Here is a 21,197-nt window from a genome sequence, read left to right as displayed (position 1 = left end):
GCCTGGCTCAGTAAACAGCTCTCCCTGACCAGCGCCAAGGCCAGGACTCTTTCAGACACACAGACCATGCTCAGAATGGTGATTATGCCTCCAGACTACACAAAGGTTCTATATAGAACCAAAAAGGGTTATATCGCTTGCTTCATGTATGGAACCCCTAAAAGTTCCATAGAGAACCCCAAATAACCCCCTTTTCTAAGAGCATGTCTAGAAGCAGTACCTGGTATAGTTTGAGGATAATATTAATAATATGTATATTTTTAAAGACATTATGCAAAGTAATCTGATGTGAAGCAATATCATTATGTGAATTAGAACTTTTGGGATTTCAACGTGGATCACTTGTGAGTTAGTTGTCTTGTGTGTTGTCTTGTGTGTTGTCTTGTGTGTTGTCATAATATCATGATTGTAATATATCGGCTATAATCTCCAGAAGACGGCGGTATTGTGCAACATATGATAATATGTGTGCTAACAATAATTCATGATAATCTATCCATCTTTACCTATAACTGATTGAAGCCCTGGTCATAGCTGTAGTAATATCACATATTCTATAGATTCATGATAATCTATCCATCTTTACCTATAACTGATTGAAGCCCTGGTCATAGCTGTAGTAATATCACATATTCTATAGATTCATGATAATCTATCCATCTTTACCTATAACTGATTGAAGCCCTGGTCATAGCTGTAGTAATATCACATATTCTATAGATTCATGATAATCTATCCATCTTTACCTATAACTGATTGAAGCCCTGGTCATAGCTGTAGTAATATCACATATTCTATAGATTCATGATAATCTATCCATCTTTACCTATAACTGATTGAAGCCCTGGTCATAGCTGTAGTAATATCACATATTCTATAGATTCATGATAATCTATCCATCTTTACCTATAACTGATTGAAGCCCTGGTCATAGCTGTAGTAATATCACATATTCTATAGATTCATGATAATCTATCCATCTTTACCTATAACTGATTGAAGCCCTGGTCATAGCTGTAGTAATATCACATATTCTATAGATTCATGATAATCTATCCATCTTTACCTATAACTGATTGAAGCCCTGGTCATAGCTGTAGTAATATCACATATTCTATAGATTCATGATAATCTATCCATCTTTACCTATAACTGATTGAAGCCCTGGTCATAGCTGTAGTAATATCACATATTCTATAGATTCATGATAATCTATCCATCTTTACCTATAACTGATTGAAGCCCTGGTCATAGCTGTAGTAATATCACATATTCTATAGATTCATGATAATCTATCCATCTTTACCTATAACTGATTGAAGCCCTGGTCATAGCTGTAGTAATATCACATATTCTATAGATTCATGATCCATTTTCCTCATAATACATTACATCACCCAGGTTCCAAAGAAACGTTATGATTTGCATATGGTTATAGTATTCAAAGATTTGGTCATTTAACAAAAACATTATCACTCATATCGGTAAGTAGCCTACTTTCTGAGGTTTGTTTTTCTAAACATCAAAAATACTAATCTTTCTTTAGATTAGTGGATGGCTACATCTCATTATTTTAATACTCTTTTGAATATTCGATGATGGTTGTTGACGTCAACCGCCTGTGTTCAATGGAGAGACTCTATGCCACTTGACTCATATCATGACTATGCATCGCCATCTCGAGACAACTGCGATATAAAGTGGTTTTTCTCTAAATGGCGGTGATGTCACGTGTGCTACTTATATCAGCACACTCTAACAACCTACGCGTTTCAAAATGTCTATTCTATCAAATAAACCTCGCGTAGCACACGGGAGGTTAACAAGCAATTCATTGTTTGTTGTTGGCCAAATTCGACACTCATTAAACGACAAAAACAAAAACTCCTTGCTTGGTGTGCGAAAAAACGTCACCTACTGGAGGGAGACCGACTTTCCGCCGAGTTGGGCCTCTCTTTACCTCTTCATCTCTGCCAAAACTGAAGCAAGCCTGCGCTGCAGCTTGAAAGTCGCTTAGGTCCTACACCCCACTCAAATGCAAATGTTTTATTCACCGGTATGTCTTAATTCAATGTGCGAATGAGAATGTCCGAATAGTAATATTGAACTGAAAGTGTATAGAGATCGGCAACTTTGGAGAGTTTAGGCCTATATTGTTGGGAGCCCACAGCGCATAGAATAAACATGGGGAACGTTCTGTATTACTAGACTCGCTGAGGAAGGACACCTGATTTCCAAAGCTGGGAAAATGTCAAACCCCCTGAACTTTTTGTCAATATTTAGAGAGCGTCGTTGCATATTAACTGGGCTGGCATGGTCTGTGCAACATCTGTTGGTGTCGGCCACCGTACCTTGTCAACCCACGCGCTTCTGCAGCCGAAATACAGCCGTTCCATTTGACAATGTTCGGTGTCAAAACTCTCCGAACTGTCGGTCCAGCAGTGTGTAGACGTGGTGCCTCTGTGCTGTGGAAGCCAACTAGGACCCAGAGCCGAACCCAAAGCGCGGCGGCTGGACAGAGAGTGGACATCGGGGGGATCTACCCGCCAATAGCCACGCCGTTCACTCAGAAAGAGGACGTGGACTATCAGAAACTGGATGAAAACCTGCAGAAGTATGCAAAGATTCCTTTCAAAGGTAATTACAATTTACAAAGTATTTTCTGCAATGACTGACTGATTCATCCTGGTTAAAGTTGTTGTATTGTCTTCTTTGCAAATCGAAATGAATGATGAAAATGAAGACGACATGATCCGAAGATCATACATGTCATTATTTTGTATGCATGTTAGTCCATGTAGTCTAAAGATATTGCGTTTCCCGACGAGAGTGTCCTAACAGTAGCCTATAGCCTAATTGTGATAATTAAACCTATATATTGCGTTGAGGAGGTAGTACCGTGGTCGTGTCGGTGGCCTCGTGTTTGTCATATAGACTGTCAGCCAGTTCATTTGGTTAGGGGCCAGGCCCAGGGGCAAGGTCCCACAGAGGTGCACGTTTGCAGGCAAGGTACAATATATTGGTATAGTCCCCAGTGGAGGGTGTTTGGTGACCTCTGGCCGATTCCCACGGCCAGTCGCGTTTTCCTGTATACTGCCGTTTCAGGGCTAGGCGCTGTTCTTTCACGACTTGGATCAAATCAAAGTTTATTTGTCACGTGCGCCGAATACAACAGGTGTAGACCTTACAGTGAAATGCCGAATACAACAGGTGTAGACCTTACAGTGAAATGCCGAATACAACAGGTGTAGACCTTACAGTGAAATGCCGAATACAACAGGTGTAGACCTTACAGTGAAATGCCGAATACAACAGGTGTAGACCTTACAGTGAAATGCCGAATACAACAGGTGTAGACCTTACAGTGAAATGCAACAGAATACAAAATGCAGGGTGTAGACCTTACAGTGAAATGCCGAATACAACAGGTGTAGACCTTACAGTGAAATGCCGAATACAACAGGTGTAGACCTTACAGTGAAATGCCGAATACAACAGGTGTAGACCTTACAGTGAAATGCTTACTTACAGGCTCTGACCAATAGTGCGAAAAAAAGGTATGTGTGTAAGTAAAGAAATAAAACAAGAGTAAAAAGACATTTGAAAATAAGAGTCGGGAGGCTTTAACAGTAGCGAGGCTTTATACAGGCACATGTTAGTCAGGCTGATTGAGGTAGTATGTACATGTAAATATGGTTAAAGTGACTATGCATATATGATGAACAGAGAGTAGCAGTAGTGTAGAGGGGTTGGCGGGTGGTGGGACACAATGCAGATAGCCCGGTTAGCCAATGTGCCGGGGCACCGGTTGGTCGGGCCAATTGAGGTAGTATGTACATGAATGTATAGTTAAAGTGACTATGCATATAAGATAAACAGAGAGTAGCAGCAGCGTAAAAAGATGGATTGGGGGGGGGGGGGGGGCCTAAAAATGGTCAAATACTACCACATGGCAAGCGGTACCGGAGTGCCAAGCCTAGGACAAAAAGGCTTCTCAACAGTTTTCACCCCAGTTTTTACCCCCAAGCCATAAGATTGACTGGTGCAAACATGATGGTGTTCTGTGTTCCAGGCCTGGTGGTGCAGGGCTCTAATGGAGAGCACCCGTACCTGACGGAGGAGGAGAGGGTAGAGGTGGTGAGGAGGGTCAGACTGGCACTGCCCACAGACAAGCTGGTCATGGCAGGATCCGGATGTGAATGTAAGGCCCTGTGTGAGTCTGTGACCGAGAAGGAGACCATGTGACTCTCATTAATGTAACGGACTGATGACCACCTATAGGAACCATATGAAAGATGGCTACCAAATTGTACAGCCAAAATGTGTTAATGTGCGAAGTGTGAATACTGTGATTTTTGACTATTTCAGGAGACACTTTACCTCCCAGCCCAGCTATAGAGTTTTAATATCATGCGGTTTTATTGGCTGATAATGGTTGTCCAATAAACCCAATAACACAATCTTTTATTGGGCTGTATAGTCATTGCTACCACATCATGCCCCTGTAATGCCCCAGTGTTAACTACTGAAAAGGATGGCCACTTTCCTATGTTGTATAGGTTACAACATGACATTAACATGGTGCACTTAGCCAACCTAGAGATGTTACAACACAGTACATAGCCAGTAATATAACAACATGACATTAACATGGTGCACTTAGCCAACCTAGAGATGTTACAACACAGTACATAGCCAGTAATATAACAACATGACATTAACATGGTGCACTTAGCCAACCTAGAGATGTTACAACACAGTACATAGCCAGTAATATAACAACATGACATTAACATGGTGCACTTAGCCAACCTAGAGATGTTACAACACAGTACATAGCCAGTAATATAACAACATGACATTAACATGGTGCACTTAGCCAACCTAGAGATGTTACAACACAGTACATAGCCAGTAATATAACAACATGACATTAACATGGTGCACTTAGCCAACCTAGAGATGTTACAACACAGTACATAGCCAGTAATATAACAACATGACATTAACATGGTGCACTTAGCCAACCTAGAGATGTTACAACACAGTACATAGCCAGTAATATAACAACATGACATTAACATGGTGCACTTAGCCAACCTAGAGATGTTACAACACAGTACATAGCCAGTAATATAACAACATGACATTAACATGGTGCACTTAGCCAACCTAGAGATGTTACAACACAGTACATAGCCAGTAATATAACAACATGACATTAACATGGTGCACTTAGCCAACCTAGAGATGTTACAACACAGTACATAGCCAGTAATATAACAACATGACATTAACATGGTGCACTTAGCCAACCTAGAGATGTTACAACACAGTACATAGCCAGTAATATAACAACATGACATTAACATGGTGCACTTAGCCAACCTAGAGATGTTACAACACAGTACATAGCCATGACATTAACATGGTGCATACCTAGAACAACACAGTACATTAATATAACAACATGACATTAACATGGTGCACTTAGCCAACCTAGAGATGTTACAACACAGTACATAGCCAGTAATATAACAACATGACATTAACATGGTGCACTTAGCCATGACCTAGAGATGTTACAACACAGTACATAGCCAGTAATATAACAACATGACATTAACATGGTGCACTTAGCCAACCTAGAGATGTTACAACACAGTACATAGCCAGTAATATAACAACATGACATTAACATGGTGCACTTAGCCAACCTAGAGATGTTACAACACAGTACATAGCCAGTAATATAACAACATGACATTAACATGGTGCACTTAGCCAACCTAGAGATGTTACAACACAGTACATAGCCAGTAATATAACAACATGACATTAACATGGTGCACTTAGCCTACCTAGAGATGTTACAACACAGTACATAGCCAGTAATATAACAACATGACATTAACATGGTGCACTTAGCCTACCTAGAGATGTTACAACACAGTACATAGCCAGTAATATAACAACATGACATTAACATGGTGCACTTAGCCTACCTAGAGATGTTACAACACAGTACATAGCCAGTAATATAACAACATGACATTAACATGGTGCACTTAGCCAACCTAGAGATGTTACAACACAGTACATAGCCAGTAATATAACAACATGACATTAACATGGTGCACTTAGCCAACCTAGAGATGTTACAACACAGTACATAGCCAGTAATATAACAACATGACATTAACATAATGTTTCCCTCGTGCACTTAGCCAACCTAGAGATGTTACAACACAGTACATAGCCAGTAATATAACAACATGACATTAACATGGATCTGAATAAAACTAGAGATGTTTCTCACTCCATAGCCAGTAATATAACCTTGTTACAACACAGTACATAGCCAGTAATATAACAACATGACATTAACATGGTGCACTTAGCCAACCTAGAGATGTTACAACACAGTACATAGCCAGTAATATAACAACATGACATTAACATGGTGCACTTAGCCAACCTAGAGATGTTACAACACAGTACATAGCCAGTAATATAACAACATGACATTAACATGGTGCACTTAGCCAACCTAGAGATGTACAACACAGTACATAGCCAGTAATATAACAACATGACATTAACATGGTGCACTTAGCCAACCTAGAGATGTTACAACACAGTACATAGCCAGTAATATAACAACATGACATTAACATGGTGCACTTAGCCAACCTAGAGATGTTACAACACAGTACATAGCCAGTAATATAACAACATGACATTAACATGGTGCACTTAGCCAACCTAGAGATGTTACAACACAGATGGACATAGCCAGTAATATAACAACATGACATTAACATGGTGCACTTAGCCAACCTAGAGATGTTACAACACAGTACATAGCCAGTAATATAACAACATGACATTAACATGGTGCACTTAGCCTACCTAGAGATGTTACAACACAGTACATAGCCAGTAATATAACAACATGACATTAACATGGTGCACTTAGCCTACCTAGAGATGTTACAACACAGTACATAGCCAGTAATATAACAACATGACATTAACATGGTGCACTTAGCCTAACCTAGAGATGTTACAACACAGTACATAGCCAGTAATATAACAACATGACATTAACATGGTGCACTTAGCCTACCTAGAGATGTTACAACACAGTACATAGCCAGTAATATAACAACATGACATTAACATGGTGCACTTAGCCACCTAGAGATGTTACAACACAGTACATAGCCAGTAATATAACAACATGACATTAACATGGTGCACTTAGCCAACCTAGAGATGTTACAACACAGTACATAGCCAGTAATATAACAACATGACATTAACATGGTGCACTTAGCCAACCTAGAGATGTTACAACACAGTACATAGCCAGGAATATAACATTTTAAATGTCTATGTTCTTTTAAAACTTTTAGAGCAGTAATGTTTCCCTCGTTTATTTCCTTTTTGTTTATTATCTACTTCAGCTTGCTTTGGATGCAATGTAATCATATGTTTCCCATGCCAATAAAGCCCTTTAATGGAATTGAATAGTGTTGTAAACATGGATCTGAATAAAACTCTTTCTCTCCCTTTTCTTTTTCTCCCATTTTCTTTCTCACTCCCATCTTTCTTGCTCCCTCTTCTAAACTTCTTTTCTAAAAATACTCTCTTCACTCTCTCTGTCTCCCATCTCTCTCTGGTCTCTCTCTCTCCACTTTATCCTTTCTGTCCCTCATTCCTTCTAATCCCTCCCTCCCTCTTAATCTCTAACATCTCTCTCTCTCTCTCTCTCTCTCAAACTCTCTCTCAAAAGCGCATTCTCTGAAAAAAGCTCAATCATTCCTCTCTCCTCCATAAACTCAATGCCTTTGTGTCTCTTCTCTCTCCGATCTCTCATTCCCCTCGCTGTCTCCCCAGTTTCTCTCCCCTGCCCCCAACTCAGCCACCAAAGCTACGGTAGTGATGACAGAGAGGATGACTCTGGGGGGCTGCAGACCTGGTTCTCGTGGTAGCCATGCTTCTAAAGGGCATGATGGACAGCAGGGCGCTGGTTCAATAACACAGGTCAATAACTAGACATTGGACAGAGGAACTCTGCTACTACTACTTCTACTACTACTACTACTACTTTACTTCTACTACTACTACTTTTACTATATCTTCTTACTTCTATACTAATTCTACCACATGTCTTACTACTATTTACTTCTACTACTTAATATATAATATAAACCACATTTATATAATATATACTACTATGTCTTACTATATAATATATACCACATGTCTCAATATATAATATATACCACATGTCTTAATATATAATATTTTTTAATATATCTTAATATATAATATATACCACATGTCTTAATATATAATATATACCATGTCTTAATATATAATATATAACATGTCTTAATATATAATATATACCACATGTCTTAATATATAATATATACCACATGTCTTAATATATAATATATACCACATGTCTTAATATATAACATGTCTTAATATACCACATATCTTAATATATAATATATATACTACATGTCTTAATATATAATATATACGTCATAATCTTAATATATACCACATGTCTTAATATATAATATATACCATATGTCTTAATATATAATATATGCTAATTAGTTTGAGGCTATGATTACGCTCCCGCATGTCTTAATATATAATATATCAACATGTTAATATATAATATATACCATATGTCTTAATATATATAATATACATGTCTTAAAACCTCTAATGACTCCCCATCCCTCATGTCTTAATATAATCATATACTGACATGTCTTAATTAGCATAACCAATGTCTTAATATAAATATTCCAGAAAATATTAATTCATAAAATCACAAGTGAAATATATAATGATACACATGTTTAGCCTTTTGTTAATACCCATGTCATCTAATTTTCAAAATATGTCTTAATATAAATATACAAGCATTTGTGTAAGTTTATCGATAGCCTAGCATAGCATTTTGTCCAGCTAGCAGCAGGTAACTTGGTCACGTCTTAAATCAGAAAAGCAATCAACTTATATCCATTACCTTTGATTATACCACATGTTTTCATACGATACTCCCAGTTAGATAGCCAATTCTTAATATATAATATATACCCAAATATTATTTTTGTAGGTCTTAAATAGCTCTATTTGTTCTTCACATTTCTGAAAATACCCGGAAATTGCAGTCACTTAAAACTACCAAAATATTCCAAATTAGCTAATAATATCACATGAATAATATAAACATGTTTATAATCAACCCTCAAGGTGTTTTATAATATCTATATCGATAATATATACCACATTGTCTTTTTAATAGGACCGATGGAATAATATATAACTCTGTATTTTACATGTCTTAATCACTCTGGGAGCCATCATGTCTTAGTATATAATATATACCACATGTCTTAATATATTCTTCAACATAAATATAAAACTACGTCACAATGCTGTATAATATATACCTTGTCTTAATATAGAAAGATATAATCTGTCTTGATATATATATTCACTGTCTCATATATAATATATACCACGTCTTAATATATACCACATGTCTTTATATAAAATATACCACATGTCTTAATTTTTTTCTCAGGCTTTCACCTGTAATATCAGTTCTGTATATACTCACATGACAATATTTTTACAGTTTTGGAAACTTTAATGTTTTCTATCCTAAGCTGTCAATTATATGCATATTCTAGCATCTTGTCTTAAAAATATCCCGTTTACTACGGGAACGTTATTTTAAAATATAAAATACTGCCCCATGTCACAATATTAATATATTCCACATGTCTTAATATATACCACATGTCATAATATATATGTCATAGTGTTCTGTTCTGATACCCATACAGTCTGTAATATATAAATAGAATTCAATAGATAAATAATTATTCTGATTCTATGGCCTGGGCCTAATTATAATTGGTCCCGGTGTTGTCTCTCTGTCACCCCATGTCTTAATGGCATATAATAGTCCAGTACCAGTAGTTCTGTACAGTGTCCCGGCTAACACAGGTCTTGATCCCTGTTGATGCTGTGGTGAGACTGGCCCAATACCCTAACATACTGGGACTCAATACAGCGGAGGAGACCACATGTCTTAATATATAATATATACCACATGTCTTAATATATAGTCCTCACACACACACACACACACATGTCACACATACACATGTCTTACACATACAATACATACCACATGTCTTAATATACAATATACACACACATGTCTTAATATATACACACACACACACATGTCAATATATACCACATGTTTATTTATTTGATTGATTGATTGATGGATCAGTTACCACATGCTGACTTATTGCAAGTGATTTGACTGACTGATGGTTGCTCAGAACGTTTTCAGATTTCCCATGTGGGTTTTCCCACTGTGTGTGTGTACCACATGTCTTAATATATAATATATACCACTATGTCTTAATATATAATATTTCATGTCTTAATATATAATATATGGTTCATGTCTTGACTACAATAGGTTTATTTGGAAAAAGTGGTCAAAATACAAAAACAGAGAGGGATGAATATTGCTAGAAAACTCCCTTCATCTCCTCTTTTAATATATAATCTTCTCACCTGTCAACTCTGTTCTTAATATCCCATTTTCTATATACTCTCTGTTTGTTTTTCAGTAGTTAGTTAGTGATGAGAGTTGTTTGGTACTACTGGCCTACTGTCCTCCTGACAACAGTCCTCATCCTGACAGGAGGGATGGGGAGAACATGCTGTCGGCATCCCAAATGCCACCCTATTCCCTAATATAGTAATATATACACTACATGTCTTAATATATAGGGATATCACATGTGTTTCTATATTTTACATCCACATGTCTTTTATAATATATACTCCTGTCTTCCTCAGATACCAGGATGTCTTAATGATCGTTCACAAATATATAAGCCGCAGGTTTTAAGGTTCTAATATTCCGCTGGGTTCCTATATGGCGGCGTATTCCATGTCTAAGAACTTAGAACCTGACTTACATATATATATATTAGAATCTTAAACCTATACATAGAATGTAGAATTTAAGAACCACAAACGTAGAACTAAACTTAACTGACATTGACCATCTCATATTCCACATGTCTTAATCATATAGCGTATACATCACAGGGTGTAATATACTAAACATCACATGTCTTATATAATATATACCACATGTCTATGCTAGCTAGAACCAACCCACTTTGTTCTGCAGACAGGTATGACTATATAATATAAACCTTACATGGATAGAATATATAAGTATGAACCTCCGTCTAATAGTCATTCTCTTTGTCAGATTATACATGTCTCTGTATACTGTCCTATAAGGAGCAGTAATATATACAGATGTCTTAATATATAATATATACCACATGTCAGTAATATATACAGAGTGTCTTGTCCTATATATAATATAGTACCATATGTCTTAATATGATGTGTCTTAATATATAATATAGTACAGATGTCTTAATGTATAATATATAGGACATGTAATATATTACAGATGTAGTGATGTGTCCTACATGTCAGAAATATAATATATACCATGTGTCTTAATATATAATATATACCACATGTCTTAATATAGTGTAATATATACCACATGTCTATAATATATAATATAGTACAGAGTGTAGTGATATATCCTATAAGGACATGTCTTAATATATGTAGTGATATAACCACATGTAATATATACCACATGTCTTAATATATAATATAACCAACAGTAATATAATATATACCACATGTCTTGATGTGTCCTATATAGGATGTCAGTAATATATACAGAGTGTCTTAATGTGTCCTATAAAGAACATGTAATATATGTAGTGATGTGTCTTAATATATACCACATGTCTTAATATATGTAGTGATGTGTCCTATATATATAATATAGTGTAGTGACATGTCTTAATATATAATAGTAATATAGTGTAGTGATGTGTCCTAATATATACCACATGTCTTAATATATAATATATACCAGTGATGTTCCTATATAGGAGCAGTAATATATAATAGTGATACCACATGTCCTATAATATATAATATAGTACCAGTGATGTCTTAATAGCAGTAATATAGTGTAGTGATGTGTCCTAATATATAGTAATATAGTGTACATGTCTTAATATATAATATATATACATGTCTTAATATGTCCTATAAGGAGCAGTAATATAGTACAGAGTGTAGTGATGTGTCCTATAAGGATGTCTAATATATGTATATATGTCCTATATAGGAGCAGTAATATAGTACAGAGTGTAGTGATGTATCCTATAAGGAACATGTAATATATATAGTGATGTCTTAATATATAATAATATACCACATGTCTTATGTATAATATATACCACATGTAATATATGTATATATGTGTCTATAATATAGTAATATAGTGTTAATGTGTCCTATATATACCACATGTAATATATAATATATACCACATGTCTTAATATATAATGATATGTCTTAATATTAATATATACAGAGTGTAGTGATGTGTCTTAATATATAATATATACAGATGTCTTAATATATCCTATATACCACAGTAATATGGTAAGAGTATAGTGATGTGTCCTTAATATATAGTAATATAGTGTAGTGATGTGTCCTATAATATATAGTCTTAATATATAAGAGTATAGTGATGTGTCCTATAAATAACAGTAATATAGTAATATATACCACATGTCTATAATATAGTAATATAGTGTAGTGATATGTCCTATAATATATAATATATACCACAGTAATATAGTACAGATGTCTTAATATATCCTATAAGGAGCAGTAATATAGTATAATGATGTGTCCTATAAGTCAGTAATATATAGTATAGTGATGTGTCTATAATATATAATATAGTACATAGTCTTAATGTGTCTTAATATATAATATAGTGTACATGTCTTAATAATAAGCAGTAATATAGTCTTAATATGATGTGTCCTATATGTCTTAATATATAATATATAGTGATGTGTCCTATACCAGCATGTCTTAATATATACAGTCTTAATATAGTGATGTGTCCTTAATATATAATATAGTACAGAGTAGTGATGTCTATAATATATAATATATACCATGTCTTAATATATAATATATACACATGTCTTAATATAGTAATATATATGTGTCTTAATATATAATATATACAGAGTGTAGTGATGTGTCCTATATAGTAATATAGTACAGTAGTGATGTGTCCTATAACCACATGTCTTAATATATAATATATACCACATGTCTATAATGATGTGCCTAATATATAATATATACAGTTAATATATACCACATGTCTTATATATGTCTTAATGATGTAATATAGTCCTATATTACGGAGCAGTAATATAGTGTAGTATATACCATGTGTCTTAATATATACCACATGTAAATAGTGTAGTGATGTGTCCTATAAGGAGAGCAGTAATATAGTGTAGTGATGTAGTCCTAACCCAACGGACATAATATATTCCTAGTGATGTGTCCTATAAGGAAAATCAGTAAATATAGTGATACAGTGATGTGTCCTATAAGGAAGTAATATAGTCAGATTTTAAAATATGTGTCCAGTCAAGGAGACAAATATATTACAGTGTAAGTTTATGTGTCCTAGCATAATATAGTGTAGTGATGTGTCCTATAAGGAGCAGTAATATAGTGTAGTGATGTGTCCTAGAAAAGCAGTAATATAGTGTAAATGATGTGTCCTATAAGAGCAGTAATATAGTGTAGTGATGTGTCCTATAAGGAGCAGTAATATAGTGTAGTGATGTGTCCTATAAGGAGCAGTAATATAGTGTAGTGATGTGTCCTATAAGGAGCAGTAATATAGTGTAGTGATGTGTCCTATAAGGAGCAGTAATATAGTGTAGTCCGTGTGTTCTTATATTGGCAGTAATATAGTGTAGTGATGTGTCCTATAAGGAGCAGTAATATAGTCAAGGTGTGATTTGTCTATAATAATATATCCACAGTAATATAGTTGATGTTCCTTAAGGACCAGTAATATAGTGTAGTGATGTGTCCTATACTCTGGAGCCATATAGTACAGAGTGATGTGTCCTATAAACATAATATAGTACAAGTGTAGTGATGTGTCCTATAAGGAATACAGAGAATATAGTAATCTGGTTGATGTGTCCTATAAGGAGCACTGCTCAATAGGTAGTGATGTGTCATTAAGGAGCAGTAATATAGTACAAAAGTGATGTGTCATATAAGGAGCAGTAATATAGTGTAGTGATGTGTCCTATAAGGAGCAGTAATATAGTGTAGTGATGTGTCCTATAAGGATAGTAATATAGTACAGAGTGTAGTGATGTGTCCTTAAGGAGCAGTAATATAGTACAGAGTAGTGATGTGTCCTATAAGGAGCAGTAATGTAGTGTAGTGATGTGTCAATATCAGTATAAGGAGCAGTAATATAGTGTAGTGTGTGTCAAATATATGTGCAGTATAGCATCTAGTCCTGACAAAATATCCCGTTACTATGTTTTCCAAATATAAAATACTGCCCCCTAGTCAGTAATATAGTGTAGTGATGTGTCCTATAATAGCAGTAATATAGTGTAGTGTGTGTCCTGGACCCAGTAATATGTACCATGAAATGTGTCAATAGATAAATAATGTATTCTGATTCTATGTGGGCCTATAAGGGTTGTAATTATTACAGAGTAGTGATGTGTCCTGATAAGGAGGCAGTAATATAGTACCAGTGATGTGTCTGTAAGTGTCCAGTAATATAGGTCTTGTGTCCTATAAGATGCAGTAATATAGTGTAGTGATGTGTCCTATAAGGAGCAGTAATACTGGGTGACAAGGACAGTAATAGTGATGTGAGTCCTATAAGGAGCAGTAATACAGTGTAGTATGATGTGTCCTATAAGGAGCAGTAATATAGTGTAGTGATGTGTCCTATAAGGAGCAGTAATATAGTGTGTAGTGATGTGTCCTATAAGGAGCAGTAATATAGTACAGTGATGTGTCCTATACAGGAGCAGTAATATAGTGATGTGTCCTATAAGGAGCAGTAATTTAGTGTATGATGTTGTCCTATAATGGCAGTAATATAGTGACCGTGTGTCTATAAGTTGCAGTAATATACTGTAGTGATGTGTCCTATAAGAGCAGTTTATCAGATTTAGTGATGTTTCCTATAAGTGAGCAGTGTGTGTGATGTGTCCTATAAGGAGCAGTAATATAGCGCAGAGTGTAATTGTCTATCCTTTGAATATATTACAGAGTATGATGTTTCAGGTTTATTTGGAAACGGTGGTTCATGTCTTGACTGACAAGAGATTAATATAAAAACAGAGAGTGAGTGATGTGTGCTATAAAACTCCCTTCATATAGTTTTGATATCTCTTATCACCTGTCATATCTCGTTCAGAGTAGTTTGTGTCCTATAAGTTTGTTTTTCAGTAGTTAGTTAGTGATGTGATTGTGTCCTATAAGGCAGTAATATAGTACAGAGTGTCATCCTATAAGGGATGGGGAGAATATGCTGTCGTGCAGCCACCCTAATATAGTACAGAGTAGTGATGTGTCCTATAAGGAGCAGTAATATAGTGTAGTGATGTGTCCTATATTCCCTATAGGAGCAGTAATATAGTGTAGTGATGTGTTTTATAAGTCGTTCCTAAGATTACCAGGATCGCTCTGTGATGTGTCCTAAAGGAGCAGTAATATAGTGCAGGATTTTCAGGTTCTAAGGAGCGGGTTCCGCTGGATGTGTCCTATAAGGAGCAGTAATATAGTGCAGTAATATAGTACAGAGTGTATTCCGTGTCCTATAAGGGTAATATAGTACAGAATGTGTCCTGATAAGGACCCTAATATAGTACAGAGTAATGTGTCCTATAAGAATGTAGTAATATAGTGCACCACAAATATAGTGCAGTGATGTGTCCTAGAACTTGGAACTGTAATATAGTGTATCTGATGTGTCTCTATAATCACTTAGCAGTAATATAGTGTGTGATGGTACTAAACATAATATATCCTGATGCTAGAACCAACCCACTTTGTTCTGCAGACAGGTAGTGACTATATGAAAACCTATAGGGGATAGAGATAATAGAGTATAAGGAGCAGTAATATAACCTCAGAGTAATGATGTGTCCTATAAGGAGTCAGATTATACTGTCTCTGTCTGTGTCCTATAAGGAGCAGTAATATAGTACAGAGTAGAGTGATGTGTCCTATAAGGAGCAGTAATATAGTACAGAGTAGAGTGATGTGTCCTATAAGGAGCAGTAATATAGTACAGAGTGTAGTGATGTGTCCTATAAGGAGCAGTAATATAGTACAGAGTAGTGATGTGTCCTATAAGGAGCAGTAATATAGTGTAGTGATGTGTCCTATAAGGAGCAGTAATATAGTGTAGTGATGTGTCCTATAAGGAGCAGTAATATAGTACAGAGTGTAGTGATGTGTCCTATAAGGAGCAGTAATATAGTGTGATGTGTCCTATGTAATATAGTGTAGTGATGTGTCTGTAAGGAGCAGTAATATAGTGTAGTGATGTGTCCTATAAGGAGCAGTAATATAGTACAGAGTAGTGATGTGTCCTATAAGGAGCAGTAATATAGTACAGAGTAGTGATGTGTCCTATAAGGAGCAGTAATATAGTGTAGTGATGTGTCCTGTAAGGAGCAGTAATATAGTGTAGTGATGTGTCCTATAAGGAGCAGTAATATAGTACAGAGTGTAGTGATGTGTCCTATAAGTAATATAGTGCAGTGATGTGTCCTATAAGGAGCAGTAATATAGTACAGAGTGTAGTGATGTGTCCTATAAGGAGCAGTAATATAGTGTAGTGATGTGTCCTATAAGGAGCAGTAATATAGTGCAGAGTGTAGTGATGTGTCCTATAAGGAGCAGTAATATAGTGTAGTGATGTGTCCTATAAGGAGCAGTAATATAGTGTAGTGATGTGTCCTATAAGGAGCAGTAATATAGTACAGAGTGTAGTGATGTGTCCTATAAGGAGCAGTAATATAGTACAGAGTAGTGATGTGTCCTATAAGGAGCAGTAATAGTAGTGATGTGTCCTACAGAGTAGTGATGTGATGTGTCCTATAAGGAGCAGTAATATAGTGTAGTGATGTGTCCTGTAAGGAGCAGTAATATAGTGTAGTGATGTGTCCTATAAGGAGCAGTAATATAGTACAGAGTGTAGTGATGTGTCCTATAAGGAGCAGTAATATAGTGTAGTGATGTGTCCTATAAGGAGCAGTAATATAGTGCAGAGTGTAGTGATGTGTCCTATAAGGAGCAGTAATATAGTGTAGTGATGTGTCCTATAAGGAGCAGTAATATAGTACAGAGTGTAGTGATGTGTCCTATAAGGAGCAGTAATATAGTGTAGTGATGTGTCCTATAAGGAGCAGTAATATAGTGCAGAGTGTAGTGATGTGTCCTATAAGGAGCAGTAATATAGTGTAGTGATGTGTCCTATAAGGAGCAGTAATATAGTGTAGTGATGTGTCCTATAAGGAGCAGTAATATAGTACAGAGTGTAGTGATGTGTCCTATAAGGAGCAGTAATATAGTGTAGTGATGTGTCCTATAAGGAGCAGTAATATAGTGTAGTGATATGTCCTATAAGGAGCAGTAATATAATACAGAGTGTAGTGATGTGTCCTATAAGGAGCAGTAATATAGTGTAGTGATGTGTCCTATAAGGAGCAGTAATATAGTGTTGTGATGTGTCCTATAAGGAGCAGTAATATAGTACAGAGTAGTGTTGTGTCCTATAACGAGCAGTAATATAGTACAGAGTAGTGATGTGTCCTATAAGGAGCAGTAATATAGTGTAGTGATGTGTCCTATAAGGAGCAGTAATATAGTACAGAGTAGTGATGTGTCCTATAAGGAGCAGTAATATAGTACAGAGTGTAGTGATGTGTCCTATAAGGAACAGTAATATAGTACAGAGTGTAGTGATGTGTCCTATAAGGAACAGTAATATAGATGATCTGCAGAGAGGAGGAGCTCAAGTACAGGATGACTAATATCATGTGACTGGGATCTGGTGGGCGTGTCTGTACTGTATGTCTGTACTTTGTGGATGTGTATGCACTGTGTGGGTGTGTCTGTATTGTGTGTCTGTACTGTATGTCTGTACTGTGTGGGTGTGTGTGCACCGTGTGTCTGTACTGTGTGTTTGTACTGTATGTATATACTGTGTGGGTGTGTCTGTATTGTGTGTCTGTACTGTATGTCTGTACTGTGTGGGTGTGTGTGCACCGTGTGTCTGTACTGTGTGGGTGTGTCTGTACTGCATGTGTGTACAGTACGTATTGTGCATTCCTGTATGTGTTATCTGGTGTGTGTGTCTGCGTTGTTGAGATCCAGAGCTCCTTCATCTACCTCAGGATGCTGAAGGAAGGGGTGTGTCATATGGCTGTCAATCAAAACGCATATTTGAGGAAACTATAACGGATGTCAGTCACACACACACACACACACACACACACACACACACACACACACACACACACACACACACACACACACACACACACACACACACACACACACACACACACACACACACACACACACACACACACACACACACACACACCACAAGGGTCCAGGGCCCAACTGCCAATCATTACAGTTAGATATGCTTCCGTAACCTGTCAATCAAATTGTAGGAATATGAAGGAGTGTGAGTGTTAAAGCTGTGTTTCAGATCAATAATACTGACAAGTAGTCCCTTTAAAAGGACTCAGCTAATACTGACAAGTAGTCCCTTTAAAAGGACTCAGCTAATACTGACAAGTAGTCCCTTTAAAAGGACTCAGCTAATACTGACAAGTAGTCCCTTTAAAAGGACTCAGCTAATACTGACAAGTAGTCCCTTTAAAAGGACTCAGCTAATACTGACAAGTAGTCCCTTTAAAAGGACCCAGCTAATACTGACAAGTAGTCCCTTTAAAAGGACTCAGCTAATACTGACAAGTAGTCCCTTTAAAAGGACCCAGCTAATACTGACAAGTAGTCCCTTTAAAAGGACTCAGCTAATACTGTGTGTGTCTGATGCAGGTTGTGTGGGCGGTGTGTGTGCGCTTGCCAACGTGCTGGGGCGTGAGGTGTGTGAGCTGGAGCAGCTGTGTGTGTCGGGACGGTGGGAAGAAGCCAGGGCTCTGCAGCAGCGCCTCATAGAGCCCAACACTGCTGTAAGTCAAGCTACATAAACCCTATGTAACCCTACAAAAGAGTTGACATAGAGCCCAACACTGCTGTAAGTCAAGCTACATAAACCCTATGTAACCCTACATAAGAGTTGACATAGAGCCCAACACTGCTGTAAGTCAAGCTACATAAACCCTATGTAACCCTACATAAGAGTTGACATAGAGCCCAACACTGCTGTAAGTCAAGCTACATAAACCCTATGTAACCCTACAAAAGAGTTGACATAGAGCCCAACACTGCTGTAAGTCAAGCTACATAAACCCTATGTAACCCTACATAAGAGTTGACATAGAGCCCAACACTGCTGTAAGTCAAGCTACATAAACCCTATGTAACCCTACATAAGAGTTGACATAGAGCCCAACACTGCTGTAATTCAAGCTACATAAACCCTATGTAACCCTACATAAGAGTTGACATAGAGCCCAACACTGCTGTAAGTCAAGCTACATAAACCCTATGTAACCCGACATAAGAGTTGACATAGAGTCCAGCACAGCTTTGAGTGAACCTACATAGCCTTGAATAACCCCACCGTTCCACTCCTCTGTTTGTTGTTGCTAGGTGACCAGGAAGTTTGGCGTTCCCGCTCTCAAGCAGGCGATGGAGTGGTTTGGTTACCACGGTGGCACCTGTCGCTCTCCTCTTCAACCTCTCTCAGAGGCCGAATCCCAGCAGCTTAGACTGGACTTCTCCACCAACGGCTGGCTCTGAAGGGAACAGGGGGCGGGACTGAGTAGAAGACAGGGGACTGGGCCTGCTCCAGGTTGAAGTTGGCATCATAGAATAGAATGCGTAGAACATTATGGCATCATTGACTTGAATGTGGATTTACTTTCTACTCATTCTAATTATATGGTTGTCTCTAACCACAGATCTAGGATCAGGTGACTCTACACCCAGTCCTAACCTTAATCATTAGGGAGTTGAGAAAAGATGTGACCCTGTATCAGTTGTTAGGGGCAACATCAACCTACTGTGACTGTTTCATACATGCATAGCTTCCTTCCCTTTCTGGCCTTAAATCTAAGAGGACTTGATAGTTGAAAGCAATAACCAATCCAGTCCTTTCACCTATCAGTGGTCATGCTGCCTTGCTGTATAGGAGGCCGTTGTGAGGGGGTTGTGTGTTAGAGACATGTCAACACTGTAAGACTACCTCAAGGCCTCCCACCTGTAATGGCCATAGGCGTTTTGATTGTGTCCCACATCACAGCCTATTCACTACATAGTGAACTGCGGTTGACGAGAGCCCTATGGGTCCTGGTTAAATAGTAGTGCACTGTATAGGGGACTGGGTTGCCATTTTGGGACGCACCCTTTGACATGAATTAAATACAGCAGGAAATAAAAAGACATGTAAGGAATCAGTTTGTTTATATTTCCGAAGGATGTTTTTCAAATAAAGAGAAAGACCACCGACCCAGCAACCATCACTTACCGTTGTCCTGCTATTTCTGTTGAAACAAGATGAGCTCGTTCCATTCTATAGCTAACCTAGATCTATAGTGACATTCCACAGAGCCAGGTGTAATGCCACTGTCCTGCACTAACCTAGATCTATAGTGACATTCCACAGAGCCAGGTGTAATGCCACTGTCCTGCACTAACCTAGATCTATAGTTACATTCCACAGAGCCAAGTGTAATGCCACTGTCCTGCACTAACCTAGATCTATAGTTACATTCCACAGAGCCAGGTGTAATGCCACTGTCCTGCACTAACCTAGATCGTGTAATGCCACTGTCCTGCACTAACCTAGATCTATAGTTACATTCCACAGAGCCAGGTGTAATGCCACTGTCCTGCACTAACCTAGATCTATAGTTACATTCCACAGAGCCAGGTGTAATGCCACTGTCCTGCACTAACCTAGATCTATAGTTACATTCCACAGAGCCAGGTGTAATGCCACTGTC

General features: G+C 37.1%; 1 protein-coding gene across 1 annotated transcript; it reads left to right on the top strand.

Moving 5' to 3' along the window:
* Nucleotides 1–1,797: 1,797 nt before the first annotated feature.
* Nucleotides 1,798–20,714, top strand: hoga1 (4-hydroxy-2-oxoglutarate aldolase 1). The gene is given in 10 exon segments (XM_046333543.1): nucleotides 1,798–2,637; nucleotides 4,073–4,201; nucleotides 7,928–7,974; nucleotides 7,976–8,035; nucleotides 9,913–9,929; nucleotides 9,992–10,054; nucleotides 10,056–10,129; nucleotides 15,762–15,789; nucleotides 19,094–19,259; nucleotides 19,843–20,714. Coding segments are annotated over 10 exon segments (969 nt in total). The 5' UTR covers nucleotides 1,798–2,402; the 3' UTR covers nucleotides 19,993–20,714.
* The last annotated feature ends 483 nt before the right edge of the window (nucleotides 20,715–21,197 follow it).

Source organism: Oncorhynchus gorbuscha, unplaced genomic scaffold, assembly GCF_021184085.1.
Source record: "Oncorhynchus gorbuscha isolate QuinsamMale2020 ecotype Even-year unplaced genomic scaffold, OgorEven_v1.0 Un_scaffold_460, whole genome shotgun sequence".
Classification (NCBI taxonomy): domain Eukaryota; kingdom Metazoa; phylum Chordata; class Actinopteri; order Salmoniformes; family Salmonidae; genus Oncorhynchus; species Oncorhynchus gorbuscha.
Note: the sequence above shows the minus strand (reverse complement) of the source record. Positions and strands in the feature narration are given on the sequence as shown.